This window comes from Callorhinchus milii, unplaced genomic scaffold, assembly GCF_018977255.1.
Source record: "Callorhinchus milii isolate IMCB2004 unplaced genomic scaffold, IMCB_Cmil_1.0 Scaffold1, whole genome shotgun sequence".
In the NCBI taxonomy this organism is placed as follows: Eukaryota; Metazoa; Chordata; class Chondrichthyes; order Chimaeriformes; family Callorhinchidae; genus Callorhinchus; species Callorhinchus milii.
The window spans coordinates 5,018,875-5,034,198 of record NW_024704742.1 but is presented as its reverse complement, the minus strand read 5'-3'; the positions used below and the strand labels follow the sequence as shown (position 1 = coordinate 5,034,198).

General features: G+C 43.8%; 1 protein-coding gene across 3 annotated transcripts in view; it reads left to right on the top strand.

Annotated features, from left to right (window-relative positions):
* Positions 1-322: 322 nt before the first annotated feature.
* LOC103182138 (tudor domain-containing protein 7) overlaps positions 323-15,324 on the top strand; it is a 51,305-nt gene continuing 36,303 nt past the window's right edge. The window contains exons 1-4 of one of the 3 annotated variants that reach the window (XM_042337000.1): positions 323-404; positions 8,041-8,291; positions 12,177-12,393; positions 13,432-13,579. In XM_042337000.1, coding sequence (XP_042192934.1) covers positions 12,184-12,393; positions 13,432-13,579 — 358 coding nt within the window. In that variant the 5' untranslated portion in view covers positions 323-404; positions 8,041-8,291; positions 12,177-12,183. The remainder of the gene's footprint in view (positions 405-8,040; positions 8,292-12,176; positions 12,394-13,431; positions 13,580-15,324) is intronic. The other 2 variants (XM_007899011.2, XM_042337004.1) reach the window with 2 other exon arrangements.

The window sequence follows — 15,324 nt, the reverse complement described above, 5'->3', positions numbered from 1 at the left end:
TCCCCCCCTCTCTCCCTCCCTCTCTCTCTCCCCCCCTCCCTCCCCCTCTCTCCCCCCTCCCCCCCTCTCTCCCCCCTCCCCCCTCTCTCCCTCCCCCCTCTCTCCCCCCCTCTCTCCCCCTCCCCCCCCTCTCTCCCCCCTCCCCCCCCTCTCTCCCCCTCTTCCCCCTCCCCCCCTCTCTCCCCCTCTCCCCCCTCTCTCCCCCCCTCCCCCCCCTCCCTCCCCCTCTCTCCCCCCTCCCCCCTCTCCCCTCCCTCCCTCCTCCCCCTCTCCCCTCCCCCTCTCTCCCCCCCTCTCCCTCCCTCCCCCTCTCTCCCCCTCCTCCCCCCCCTCCCTCTCTCCCCCTCCCTGGCCTAGGAGTCCACAGTCCATTTCACAGCCCAAGGAGCCCCTGACTGCTGCTGGTAGGACTCTCTCTCTCTCTCTCCTCTTTCTTTCCACTTCTTATTCTCACAAACTTCCTGAGCTGAGTGTGTGTGTGTGTGTGTGTGGGTGGTGGTAGTGGTGGGGGTGGGGGTGAGACCACCACACAGTGTGACTGACTGGCAAAGGGATGGGTCATTTGGTTCATTGGCATTGAGAGAGAGAGGGAGAGAGGGTGAGAGAGAAATATTGTTAATTTTTTTTAAAAAAAAAGAAATGAGTCACAGGGTCCTCCGCGAGCTATTCTGTTTCGTTTCGGTCACACCGACCCGGTTAGGTTGGCGGGGATTTGGTATGCGGACACGTTTTGATCCGGGTGCGGCTTTTTCTGATGATGAGCGCTTGTTGGGTTGCTAATTCATTGATTTAACCCCCCCCCCGTGGCTCAGTGTCAGGCTCCGTCCGCCAAAGGGTAAAGCACTCCAGGATCCTACCGCACTCCGAAGGTAGCTTATAAGATAGATAATGCGAGGCGGTGGTGTTGTTGTTGTTGTCTTGAAGGACTTGAGCACATCACTCGGGATGCTGCTGCCGTGTGGATTGCACGTAGACTGACCGTGAACGTTCCTTTTTACGTTGCAAATGGATGGAAAGCAATTTTGTGATAATAATCCTAGCGTCTGATAACAGCGACGTGTCACGTCTTCGAGACGTCGCAAAGCGCTTCACGGAATATACTGTAAAGTGAATCGACTGTGTGTTTTGCGGGCGAAATGTTTTTTTTCCCCACCTGCACGCGTTGCTGTGCGTGTGTATATATGTGTGTATATGTGTGTGTGTGTTTGCGTGGGTGGGTTACATGTGCGAATTGATCGTTTCCACGGTAGATAAGTTAGCATCCGAAAGGGTTAATCATTTTGTGTACGATGCTGCGTGTCGAAAATGATTTACCAACCACTTTCACTGATGCCCTTATTCTGTGGACTTGAAAAGCGCTGATGGAAGGATCAATAGAAAATGCTGTGTCAGGATGGGGAGGCTGAGAAAATAAAGCCGCAATAGCTGAGTGAGTAAATGCACCGGTTGGCCACGCAGACGAGGACAATCTTGTGCTGCATTAATTAATTGGAACATGGAAGGCAGCGAGAAAATTACGTTATTCTCAATGTCAGGTTGGAAGGAGGGGTGGGGCAGTGTCTGGTCTGGAGTCAGCATGTGCTTGTATGGATGATGGGGTGATGGAGGGAGAGATGGTGAGGGCAGGATTGAACTTTGGCTGTGATGATTTTGTAGTACGGGTCCAATCTGCCCCAATTTCCATTGGGATTCCTCAATTAAAACAACTGAACAATGTACAGTAAAACTCACACAAGTCTGATCTGTATCAATCGTATAATTGCCTAAGTTGTATATCTGTCCCAAGTCCCGTTGAAGAGTTTATATTTTATTCAAGTTTGACATAACTCATACTTTGCACAAATCATATTAAATGAATGGTGCTAACTGATACTACTTAATCTGGTTTGCTGTAATGTATTTCCCGGGATAGGTGTGAGGTAAGCGATGTACAATTACTGGAGATAATCTCTGCTTAGATTCCCTTTTGAGGCTTTCTCAAACAAGCGATGTGCCACCAACAACGTCTCCAAAAATCAGTAGTAGTTATTGTATGACAATGGAATATTGGCTGAAGATACCTCTGCATTTATGATTACTGGAAATTTTCAAAATCAGACGCAGAGAAAGGAAAAATTGAAGGGACCTTTAGAGCAAAATTTGATGCTCAAACTATCTGCTCAATATTCAAGTTTCACACGTAGAATGCAATACAAATTTACGTTCATATAGAGTGTAATATATTTTAGCATTTATATTGTGTTACGTTTATATACATTTCATGTCGGGAGGACGTTTCAAGACCTTAATAATCCTGGCTTGGCATTGTCATCCCTGACTTGCAGTAGTCAAATGACAACATTCAAGTTTCGCACACGTGGAATAGTCAAATAAGTGACGTACTGGAAAGTTGCTGCCAGTGACTAGTGCAATCAAAATTGAGTTGACAGTTCAGAATATAGTCCTGACAGTTCAGATTATAGTGCGGAAAAATGTAAATAAAAGTTAGGCTTCCCAGCAACCAGAATTGCCCCAACTGGGGCTACTGTGAACGAAAGAAAAGTGTTCTGAAGTCTTGGAGTTGGTGTCGTGCTGGCGATTTGAAATGGGATCGGTACTTCATACTACATTTTGGTGCGGATAGATGTGTGCCACTGGTGAGAAATAATGTATACTGCAGCATTACTGAGGGAGACAGGAATTACATTTGTATAGCGCCTTTCATGGCGGGAGGACATCCCAAGGCGCTGGACAATCAGCGTCAGGGCTTTGGGCCCCCACAGTGGGGTGTGGGTTGGGATAAGGGAGGGTAGAAGGCGGCTAAAAGCACAGTTGAAGAGGACGGTCTTGAGATGTGCCTTGAAGGAGGCGAGGGAGGGAGGGAGGGAGTGAGGCGGAGGGAATGTGGGATGGAGTTCCATAGGGTGGGGGCAGAGAGGCTGAAGGCCAGTCCGCTGATGGCTGGGGTGGGGGGGGGGGGCCGGGCGGGGGATGTGGAGCAGGCCGGAACCTGTTGAGCGGAGGGAGCGGACAGGTTGATTAAGGGGTTAGCAGGTCACAGAGGTAGGAGGGGGCAAGGCCGTGGAGGGCACTGAAGGCGAGGACAAGGATGTTGAACTCTATCCTCTGGGGAATGGGGAGCCACTGGCGCGGGGCGAGGGTGGGGGCGATGGGGTCATGTAGCCGGGTGTGGGAGAGGACACGAGCTGCAGAGTCCTGGATGTTTTGTGCTTAGGCGCTGGTGCAGCATATACGTTGGGGTACAGCTGGAGTCCAACCAACTAAACCAGCACAACTTGCCATTGAAAGCACTTTCAAGGAAAGCAAGCTTTCCTGCTAATGCAGAAACACCCTGGCCGTTAGGGCTTTGGATTGCAAGGTTAACAGGAGCGGAATAGGAAGAAACCCTACACACAGTGACTGGTCTGCCCTCCCAAGTCCTGCCGATGAGCCAGGCCGACAGGGCTGCTATCAGCAGTGCCCTGGAAGACTGAGAACATTTTTTACTGAAAAAGGTTCTCCCTTTTTTTCGTTTTGTTAGGGTACAGGTTCACAAATACTTGGCACCTTCTAGTATCTTAACCAAAACTATGCTTTAGGTTAACACGAGGAAGATTTCTTTTAAAAAAAACATTCTGGCAGTTCTGACTGGATCCACATCAAAGAAAAGGCTAATTTTCCTTTTTCCTCCTCTTCCTCTCCCCCACCTTTGCGGAGCCTGATCTGGAGACTGGCTGTCTCCGTGGTATCTAATATTTCACACTTCAGAATGCGCACTTCTTGAGGAAAATAGAAAAACTTAACCCAGGCAATCAGAGTCTGGAAGATGACAGGAAACTTAACAAAATAATTCAAGTGATGGAGACGAATGCCTATAAGGAATAGAGACCAGTGATCAGCAAGTCTTGGATTGGAGTTCTGTTTGTTCTTATATTTGAGCATCGACCAATACTTGTCTTGGTTGAGATACCTTCAGCAAATGATTATCTTGAAACCTTTTCTCCCATTTAAAATCTTATCCAGTAACAAATTGGGTACCATGGGTCTGCCTCAGCCTCTCAGAGAATTCCTTGCCAGACATTTCTTTACCTTAACGTTAAGTCTTGCAAATGCTTGGAGGGCTCCTATGTGCTCTACTTTCTGCATGAAAATGTGTCAGCAGTCTAGATTTAAAATAATCGCAATTCCTCTCTGGGAATGAATAATTGGTTTTCATTATTTCCTCTTCGATAAAATTAATGTCAACATCTAACATGTAATTCCTCAGAGAATCGAGTACAAAACCCTCGTTCTTACCTTCAAGGCCCCCCATGGTCTTGCTCCCCCCTAACTCTCCGACCTCATAACCCCATATCAGCCTGTCCGCACCCTCCGCTCGGCGGACACCGGCCTGCTTCAGGTCCCCCGCACTTCCCGCCCCACCAATGGCGGTCGGGCATTCAGCATCTCTGCCCGCACGTTCTGGAACTCTATCCCGCAATCCCTTCGACCCACTCCCCTCTCTTGGCTCCTTCAAGTCTCATCTGAAGACCTTCCTCTTTGATCGTGCCTTTGGACACCCTCCCACCCCCACCCTCCTCCCCTTCTGACCCCCAACTCCCAGCTCGGGTCCAAAACCCCTGGTTGCCCAGTGCCCGGGGACGTCTTTCCGACGTGAAGGGCGCTATACGAGTGTAATTTGTTGTTGTTGCCTGACATGCTGACGTTTACTCAAAGATGCACTTCCAATGCACAAATTGATAAATACAACTCATAAAAAATGTTGGTTTAAACCGGTATTCTGGCAATCAGCTCTGAAGATGTGGCTTTTCTTTAAGCAAACAGCTGACCTGACTCAAATTCAGGTTCAGTGTTGCCCTTTCTACATTACCAAGTCCCTCTGGAGACAAATATATAATAATAATATATAATACAGGCAATGAGTTTGGCCTGGAAAGCAATGCACTGTGCTGCTACTTAAACGGATTTTGGAGGCTTATTAAATAGCCTGGGGAGAAAACTTTTCAAGAAGACTACACCTCGGTCGTTTGCTGAAACGAAGTACTACAAATCTGAGCTGGAAAAAAGGGGGGTTATTTAACGTTCACGTACCGTATTTCTGTTTTACTGTGATGCTTCATTTCTTCCTGACAAAAGGGGCTCTGAAATAAGAAATATATCCATCCAAGTCAAAAGGGTTGAGTTGCTCCTGTAGTGTGTTTTCATGTAGGGCCTTTCACACGGGGTAGAGTCCCGGAGCGCTTGTGGCGGAGTCTGATCCCAGGAGAGGTGACCGTAAGGAGGATCAAAAAGGAAGGTCATTAGGTGGGATTTTGAACGTGGGGTGTGGGGCGGAGCGGGCAAGGCGGAGGAATTGATGAAGAGAATTCCAGAGTTTCGGGCATAGTGGCTGAAGACACGGCCACCGACGATGGAGCAGAGGCTTCGATGGACAAGCAGGAGGCCAGAGCCGGCCGAGCGGAGGCAGCGGGTGGAGTAGGGAGTAAGCAGATCGTATAGGGAGGGAGGTGCCAGGGATTGAAGGGATTTGAAAATCCAAACCGAAGGAGTTTGCCTTCAGACCCTTTCGAAGAGTGCGATTCATCTTCCAGTAGCCTTAACATGTCAGCGAGGTTAGGGGCACCTGTGCAGTATTACCTCACCGGATGGAAAAAGGCCAAATCGCCTTTAAGGAAATGAGCAGAAAATTGGTGAACGAAAGAAAAATCCAATCTTGTACTTATAACATAAAGAATCTACTGTCAATATTATGGGACTATCCATTATGGTTTACACATCAGGAAAATGTGACTCATGATAGTGGCGGAAGGAAGTAATTCTTCTCATTGCTCCCTTAATTTGACAGTTTACACAATGAATAATAGTGGAATATTTATCCTTCAGCATTGTAATGCAATTGTGTCTGTCACATCCTGTACAGAAAGTTACAATAATCCTTGCATTTGATATAGTGTTGAACGTCAAAGTCCTTCACAAAGTTTCTTTGGGGGAATTGGAAAGATGGGAAGTGGCTAATTTGCTTTATTTCTCATTTGTTTTTTAAAAAAATAAATAAGAAGCCTGAATTGTGCATTTAGTTTGCGTTTTCTCTTCCCAGAAATCTTGTGCAAACTGACCCGTAGTAAGTAAGGCTTCAGTTGTATCATATGAAATTCATTGTATTATATGAAATTGAAAGTGATTTATCAAAGTATCACATCATACTTTATGCATTGGAATGTCAATGCATTTCTAGTTGTAAACCTGTAGAGCAGATTGTAGGGTTTTCTCTTGTGATTCATTGAAATTCATTACCAGTCATGCACTCACTTCATTCACACGGATGCAGATTTGTGCAGGTTTCTGGCAGGTGATTTTTCTCAGATCATTTTCTGTCAGTCATGTGCTCAGATTGCATTTTGTGTGGGTAAATTGGGTCAAAATGAAACCTTAAATTTATTCCTTTCTTCTTTTCAATGATGAAGTTAAAACCAAATTTTGTATAGGATTTTGTTCAGAGGATAATTCATTGGGACCAAGGCAGTCTGGTACATACCACAGAAATAGGTATAGTTTTATTTGCCAATTGTAGTGTTAAGTGAAAGAAGTTAAATAAATGTAAAGTGCTCCGGGACGCTACCCTGCATGAAGGACGCTATTGTTGTAAAACAATAATAATAATTTATCGTTGTAAAACAATAATAATAATAATTTATTGTTGTAAAACAAGAATAATAATTTATTGTTGTAAAACAAGAATAATAATTTGGTCACTCAATCCACGACTCTTTGTCTTTCGCCCACAAAATATATAGTTGATTCACTTTACAGTACTGTGAAGTGCTTTGAGACGCCTTGAAGACATGATAGGGCGCTATATCAAATGCAAGTATTATTATTATTGGTACGCAACCTTACGCCCTGTAGTTCAGAGCTTCGGTTTATTGGGATCCCTATTCCGCTTACTTGCATCTGTCATTGAAAGAAGCCTTCTCTTGAAGCCTCAACACTTGACTAAAGTAGTCAACGCTTGTTGACCCAACAGTTCCACAAGAACAACAGGTCCTCAGTACCTTGTCCAAAAATCTAACCAGTGAGTGTTTTCGAATACTCAGCGCTGCGGTCAATTGACTGTTCTCACGCCCACCAATAACATTAGCTACCGCACAAACCGAGGATTGAATTTGGGTCTTTATTGGTCAGGTAAAGATAAAATAACCTACATTTATCCACTGAGCCTTCGGAAAAATGTTTTTTTTCATGCTCGGGTGCTTTGGAAGAGTCTAGTAACAGAACTATTGCCAAGCTATCCTTTTTGGACCAATTTTTCCCCCCTCAGCAGTGCGGTCTTCTGAACGTGCTGACTTGTGCTGAGTACCCGAAGCACACTCAAGGCGCCATTTTTCACTTGGGAGCTCAGACTGATTGTGAGAAGGCTATTGAACTGTTGGGGGTGAGGGGAGGAACTAGCAACTCAGCACATCAAATTTACACTTGAACATGTTCCAGTACAAGTTTCTGGATGGGGCAGGAATCCTGGCTCCCCCCCCACCACCACCTTTCTTTCCTCTTCCCTATAGCCCAGATAAAATACAAAGCCAAAAGATGTACCCTAAACTGAACTAGTTGAAAATCTAGATCAGCACAGACCAAACCGACGATGTTCTCTTGTGTATATTTTAATGATATACTGCATTCCGCTTTGATCCACAAGGTAGTCATGTGCGAAAACTCTTTTTCGAAGCCAACGTATTGGCATTGGGTTTTGCCCCGACAACAACAACAACAAAAAAATTGATTTGCCAATTTTTCCGTATCAAATTCTGATCTGACAGCAACGGATATTGTTTCCGTTGAGTTTTGCTCGGACAGCTGCAGATATTGTTAGAATTCGTGTAACAATCAGCCTTGTGACGTCACCCGCGGTCTGTTTCAAACCATTATTCTCTGTGGCTTTGCTCACTTTGTTCTCATTCCTTGTGACACCGGGGGCAGAGGGGAAACCAGGACTTTCTGCTTAAAACAAACACACGCCGTACTGGGACACGACATTGATATTTGCCACCCTTTTCTCTCTTCTAGTTTGAGACCTGTGAATCTAAATGCAAGTCTTTGTATTGTATGATCGTAAATCGTTGTTGGTGAGCTGTGCCGAATTGCAGGAATGGTATTTCAGCAAAGTCATTTCTGGTCTTCGGTAATCGGCATCTAATGTTTTATAAATGCCTAAATCGTTAACGGCAGAAGACATCTTGAGCAAGCACAGAAATAGCAGTTGTCACCTGGAGTACAGTTTAATAATTCCACGCCAACACTTCTTGCATTCTAGCCGGGTGAGTATTTAAACACACTTTTTCAGCTCAGTTCCCTAATCCATTACTCATCATTATCAAACGCTTTCTAAACTATCAGACTTAGTTCGATCGGGATGCTTTGAAAGATACCTTTAGATTCTAACAGCGTTTTGTTCGCATTACACAGTGTGATGATGTTGCACTCGTAATAAATTCTTTTTTTCCTAGAATTTTACTGATAGTTAAATTTTCATGATATAGTCTCAGTAATGTGAAGCTATCCTGATGTCAGCTTGAAGACAGAGTATTGTGAGGTCATTATTGCACGCTATGTGATTCACAGGCGAGTATAAAGGAATTAGTTTGTAGTTCTATCGCATGATTTATACAGAATAATGGTTACCGGGGAACGATTGCAAAGCAGTAGTTTTAGCTGAGGGGCTCAGATTGATAAGATTGGTGTCAGACACTGATAGATAAGAGGAAGCAGCCTGCTGAAGGTCAGCCACAGGGATTTGGGGTGGTGTAGATGCAAGTGAGATATAATGGCCATATGTTATTTATTCCCTGTAAACCGCTCGTGTTCTACGCATGCAAAATTGCTTTAATTCTATTCACAAAAGACGGCACTGCCCCTTTTTTTTTGCTAACATCCTAGCATGGGATTAATGAGACGCTGTGAAGAGATTAGTATGATGACATTTTGAATTGGCACAAAATCAAAATAATTTAATTTTAAAAACCTTGAACACAAATTGGGAGCAGGTGGATTACCACAAACGATTAACTGGTTCCCCGCAGAGTGTTTTTTTTAAAAAAGGAGGAGGATTGCAGGGCAGAATTCTGATGGAGATATGTAGTACACTTTGGTTTCTTCAATCGAGTGAAACGCAAAGCAAATTTTAATCTCATTCAAACCTTGAAATGAGATCCACGGTTCGAAATCAATCGTGTTTATCCGCCCACAAGATACAGTTGATTTTTAGGATATGCTTTCTTTATTTTGGTGGCTTTTTTAGCCTGGACAGTGATTGTAACCATTTTCTCAATGTAGAATTAATAATTCACATGACCATTGCAAGTTTAATTAATTTGCAGGGCATCTGTAGGATTCTGCAAAATTTGGAGTGATGAGAAGTATTTGCGTGTTAGAGATCCAGTCCTCTTGTCGTGAACGGTGCTTCATAAATGTAAATTGTATTGTATTGCCTTTATAGCAGTTATTCTAAGCTGAATGCTAAACAAATGCGCTGTATTTCTGTGATTCTTTCAGGCGCAGGAAGTTCCTAGATCTGATGAATGGTCTGTGCTGAGTTACCAAATCTCAGCGAGGCTGGTGCTTGGGCAATTGGCGATTTTCGAGTCTCTAAGCCTAGGTTTCCTGGGTTAGAGAAAGCGGCCAAATCTCACAGTATCTTGGCCCTATAAAAATTGGAAGCTGCTCCGGTTCAGCTAGTTCTTTTATGAGCCCATTAGGGCGTTGACTTGCAGGATTCAGGAAATGTGTTTGGAAGTTTTGCGAGTCCCTCAACCACACTGCTTCACCATCTGCAGCCATGCTTTCAGCCACTATGTCCTGAACCTCTGGAACTCAATGCGTCAATCCCTCCACCTCGCCCCTCTTGGCCCACCTTCAGATCGCACCTGAAGACTTTTCTCTTCGACTGTTTCTACCCAGTCCTGCTTCAAACCGTGCCACCGTAAAGCGCTCTTGGACGCTATCCCGGATGATGTATAAATGCATGTTGGTGCGTGCGAGATTGCGTGCGTGTTGCTTGCGAGGACTCCCCCCCCCCCCCCCCCCCCCCACCCACCCCACCCCCCCAAGGTTGCCTTGCATTACTACAGACTTGATTGGTTTTGCCAGGTACTCTATGTCTCCTCAGTCCAACGAATGGTTTACCCATGTCATCCTCTCTTCCCCCACCAGAAGAAAACCAACAGGGATTCAAACATGGTTTGTGTGTAGAAACAGGATTAGGTTAAGTCAGGTCACCTTTCGCTGTTGAAAAGCCAGCTGATTATCACTTGCCAGAATTGCACATTAAAGTAGCCTCTTGGGTGAGGTACCACAGTTGCCGGAAATGACAGTACTGTCTTTAAGTGTGAGTCACTGTCTGCTGTCTACAAAATACGGTCACTTCACTTTACAGTCATGTCTGTAAAGCGCTTTGATATGTCGACGTGACAGGTGCTATATCAGTCGCAAGGATTATTACTTCAACACATGATGAGTGAGAAGAGGAAATAGGATGAAAAAATATTTCTAGCTTACGTTTTAAAACTTCGAAGCTTCTTGAACGAATGTGCAGAGTTTGTTTGATGAAACAGCCTTTTTTCGCCCACAAAATATCCAGTCAATTCACTTTACAGTATATTCTGTGAAGCGCTTTGAAAAGTCTCAATGACGTGATCAGGTGCTATATTAAAATGCAAGGATTATTATTATTATTAATAATAGATTGAACGGCATTTTTCCCTACTTTCTTGAAATAGCCATAGAAGAGTTTGAGAAGGTTTAGGTTTAGAAATTATTTTTTCCGGGACTCCATTCAAGGAGCTGCATTTCTAACGACTTATGTTTATGTGGTACCTTTCATGTCTGGGGAATGTCTTAAGGCACTTTGCATCTTACTTGGAGCGTGACCAGATGATAACTGCTTATGATTTAATTTATCATATGAGCTATATTTAGTTTATTTCTCACCAGACTGATTTACTTTATGCTATTTTGGAGGCAAGGCATTTATTTCAGTAGGCAGTACCTCGGCTTTGCCTGTGGCACCAGAGGAGATCTCACAAATCACCACATCTGGTAAACTGCTTTTCTGGTTGCCAATGGAAGAGCTAACCATTATCTACAAACTTTAGAGGAACAGTAGCTATACGTAGCTATTTCAAGAGAGTAGGAAGAAAAACAGACTGTTTAATACATCAAGGCTGTTTCTTCCAACAGAAGCTGCACTATTATAAACCCCCAATGTTTCACTTCCTCATAACTTGAAACTCTCTGAAAATTCTCTTTGCAAATAATATCGCTCTTAAACGTTCCGCGGGAGTCTGGAGTGGCGTGCAGGCTAGATCCTGTTCACGCTTGATTATTCCATGTGCACATATCTTAGCAAAAGTCATTAAATAATAAGCATTGGGATCTCAAGACAGACCAGGTATTTAACTTGAGAACCTTTTGGTTTGTACTCAGTCGCCAAGCGGGTTGTGCACTTGCTCACTAACCCGTCGCAGGCAACCCATGTCATTCTCAACAAGACTTTTCATCGAGTTTCTTAAGTAGCTCTGCAAATTCATCGGTTTCCGGAAACATCACCATTCAAACCCGTGTAGTAGTTGAACAAACACGACCCAGCAACATGTTTCATTACCGCTCTGTACGCCTAAGAATAACGTTAGATTGCAGGTTTCTGACTGCCATTCCCACGCAGTTTGGGGGTGGAAATGGATCTGTTCGAGTAATTTTACTGGTGTTACGGTTTCCAAAATATTTCTAATAGTGTACGCAGGAGATTCCGTTCATGGAAATCTCGGTGGCCTGCCAAATCATCAGCACCGTTTTGTTTTAATGCAATATGGGGAAAATCCCTTTAGAAGCCTCCTACCCCCGAGTTCAGCTCTGCCTTACTTGGAGTACTTGGGTCCTGTGTTACATCTGGTGCTGACTTCCTGTGTCAGAAAATAGTTGTCACGATGCCACCAGAGTCACTTTCTGTATGTGCAGGTGGTGTCCTGGATGCCACTCGGGCTGTGTATGTCCACAGGAAGGACTGTTAATTTCCCTCTGCGAAGGAAGTCCTTTTTTTTGTGTGTGTGCTTTGCTTAAGTTTTTGGGCAAGAGGGCTACATTTATAACTAGGCTCCCCTGTATTTTGGTTTCTGAACTATTAAGCCACCCTTTTTGTTGCTTTAAAGCTTCAAGATGTCGGAAGCGGAAAAGGACCTGGTGGCTAAGATGTTACGAGCAGTCTTACAGTCAAGCAAAGATGGTGTTGCCCTCACACGACTGCAAACAGAATATAAGCAGCTCACGGGTGAACTGATTTCTCACAAACAACTCGGATTTCCAACACTTGAGAGCTACCTAAAAAGTATGCCTTCAGTTGTGAAGTTTGGAGTTAAAAATGGAGAGGTAATAGCATATATGAATGATGAATGACTCTTTCTTGGAACCTTTTTTTTTCCTTCCAATTTTCTCCCTCTTTTTCTAAAGTATGACTGCCTCCTTTCACCCACGTGGCATGGGGCCATTTTTTAAAACTCTCCTTTCTCTGTCTCCTTGTTTTTTTTATTTAACCGCATCAAATGACCTGCAATAAAAGTCCGAGGACAGAATCCAGCTGCTATTTGTTCAACTGCCTTTTTTGTGATGGGCTGCTGGTGTCACTTGAACTGCACCCTCCAGCAAGTGGTATCTTCTGAAGAGCAGAGGAAAGCCAGTGAAATGCGTTTCAGTTTGATAAACTTATTTATTAATATCACTAGTGATTAATTAATTAATTAAATAAAATTATTATGGCCTTCCCAAAGGATATTACTTCCTCTTGCTTTTTCTGAGGGACATGTGTCGTGTATTTTCTCCCTTACTTCAGGAGAGAGGGGCAGGGAAGGAGGATTAATGTTAGCCTGTAAAGCTCAGTTAGTAGGATACTTGCTTCTGTGTCAGAAAGTTATTGGTTCAAGCCCCACATTGGGACTTGGAACTGGTAGCTTTGGCCGACACTCCCATGTCGCAGTCCTTCAGAATGAAAGCTTTAAAACTGAGGTTCTGTCTCCTTACGCTGGTGAACCACAAAAACCATGAAATTCGCAAAGATGAAAGAGTTTCTTCTGGTGTCCTGGCCACCAAGCCATCAATAAAACTGGTCATTCACTTCAAGGCAATTTGTGGGGACATTGCTGTGTGCGAAATTGGCTTCTGCACTCACCCCTAAAATGTGCACTCCAGTTTACAGTACTTCTGTGAATAACTTTTAAGATGGCCTCCTGATGTGAAAGGTAGCGCTATCCGAATGTAGGGATTATTATTAGTTTATGCAGTACAAGAATTGGTCATTTGCAAATGAGTTGGTTTTATTTGACGTTCTCGGGCAAATCACCAATATAACAACGCTTTTTTTTTCACAAAGTTCCACTGCTTCAAATCTACTTTTGGTTTCTTTATCTTTAGACAATTTGCTTTGCTGCTGTAAGCAATGAGATTGCACACATCGCTAAACTCGTGGCCCGTCAGAGAAGCCCGAAGAAAAGACACAACGGACAAATGTTGGTGAATTCCCAGTTGAGACTAAAACGAGTTACACCAGCCACCCAAGTGGGTAAGTCAGCGTTTAATGAATCTTCCTCTTTTCAGTTTGAGGCCTTGTGTGTATTTTTAAAAAAATAATCATGCAACCTGCGATCCATTCAGTGAGTGTGTTTAATATACCCACACTAAAGGCTCCTGCATTAAAGGGAGTGGAAGAAGGCACAATCATTAGCTTCTTCTGCTTACAGGATTCAAACAATCACATTGCCTTTGCCAGCTTTATTGGCACTGAAAAAAGCTGATAAGTAATAATAACACTACTAATAATAAATGCATTGTAATTACATTTGGCCAAAAATTCAGGCACGCAAGTGCGGATCTCTCTCTCTCTCTTCCCCCGCCCCCCCCATTAGTCCGGTTCTAGTGTATAAGGTGGAAGATTGCAACTTGGGACAAAGTGTTTGGTTAACTTCAGTGGGGGGGGCAGATTGGGCATAGGGTATAATTCCATTGCCGTGGAGTCCTGTAGCTCAGTGGTTAGAGCACTCGCTTTGCAAGCGAGAGACCTGAGTTCAATTCCAGGCAGAGGGCGAAACCTCGGGCAAGTTTCCTTACTCCACACAGAGCCTAATAATAATCCTCCAAAACCCAAAACAATAATAAATTGGTCATTTTCAATCTACGACTGTTTGTGGGACATTGCTGTGCGCAATTGGCTGCCGCGTTCGCCCACAAATATACAGTCAATTCACTTTACAATGTGTTCTGTGAAGCGCTTTGGGACGTCCTCCCGACGTGAAAAGCGCTATACCAAATGCAAGGATTATTATTATTATTTTTATTATTGCACACAACATTGTTGAACACCAATCTTGCACGTGACCTAGTGATACCTTGCTCTTGAAAAGTAAACTGTATACACTGCACAATTTATATAGTAGACAGGTCACCTACTTCTCAGGATATCTTGATTTGCTCCGCTCTGCTGATGGATAGTTAGGCAAGGCTGGAGCCCCTATTCAAAGGCAATTTGCACTTTAATAATAATAATAATAATCCTTGCATTTGATATAGCACATGATCACGTCTTCGAGACATCTCAAGGCACTTCACAGTGTAAAGTGATTTAGCTGTATTTTTGTGGGCGAAATGAGACAACCAATTGCTCACAGCAGTGTCCCATAAACAGTTGTGGATTGAGAAATTAAATTAAACCAGCTTCTGGCTCTGTTATATCGCAAGTCCTGCCTCATCTTAAATGTTTAAGACAAAACTCTAGGTAGGATTTCTTTGAAATTGAAAATAAGTCCTTTATTATCTGTGCTGGCAACGGCTCATAACATTACAGGTGCTGAAAAGGGGATATGAGGACATGAGAGAGTGTGTGGAAGATCTGTCCCAAATAGTGTCTTTAAAATCTTGCACCTTTGCTATAGTTTTTTTTGGGGGGTGGGGGGGTGGAGGAGTGTTCCATTAAGATTATTTCGACAAATGTTTCCTGAAGCAGGTAGGAAAGTAGCTTTCTTTCTGCTCCCATTCTGTCATTTTGTTTCTAGTGGTCAGTGTTCATCTGTCCCAAGATATTGCTATCCACTCTTAACGCTTTGCGTCATTAATGTAAAATGCAAGCTTCACTTTGTGGAAGTTGAGACTTTAAAAGAATAAGGTCTAATTATGAACTCACCCGAAACTTCATATTAAATCTGGCCTTTGACTGCACCTGTTAAACATTAAGTCTGTGTGTCAGCTGTGTGGTACAATCTGCCGATTGCTTTGTTTCTGAACCTTTGTGGCAAAGTACTTTGTTTGTGTTGT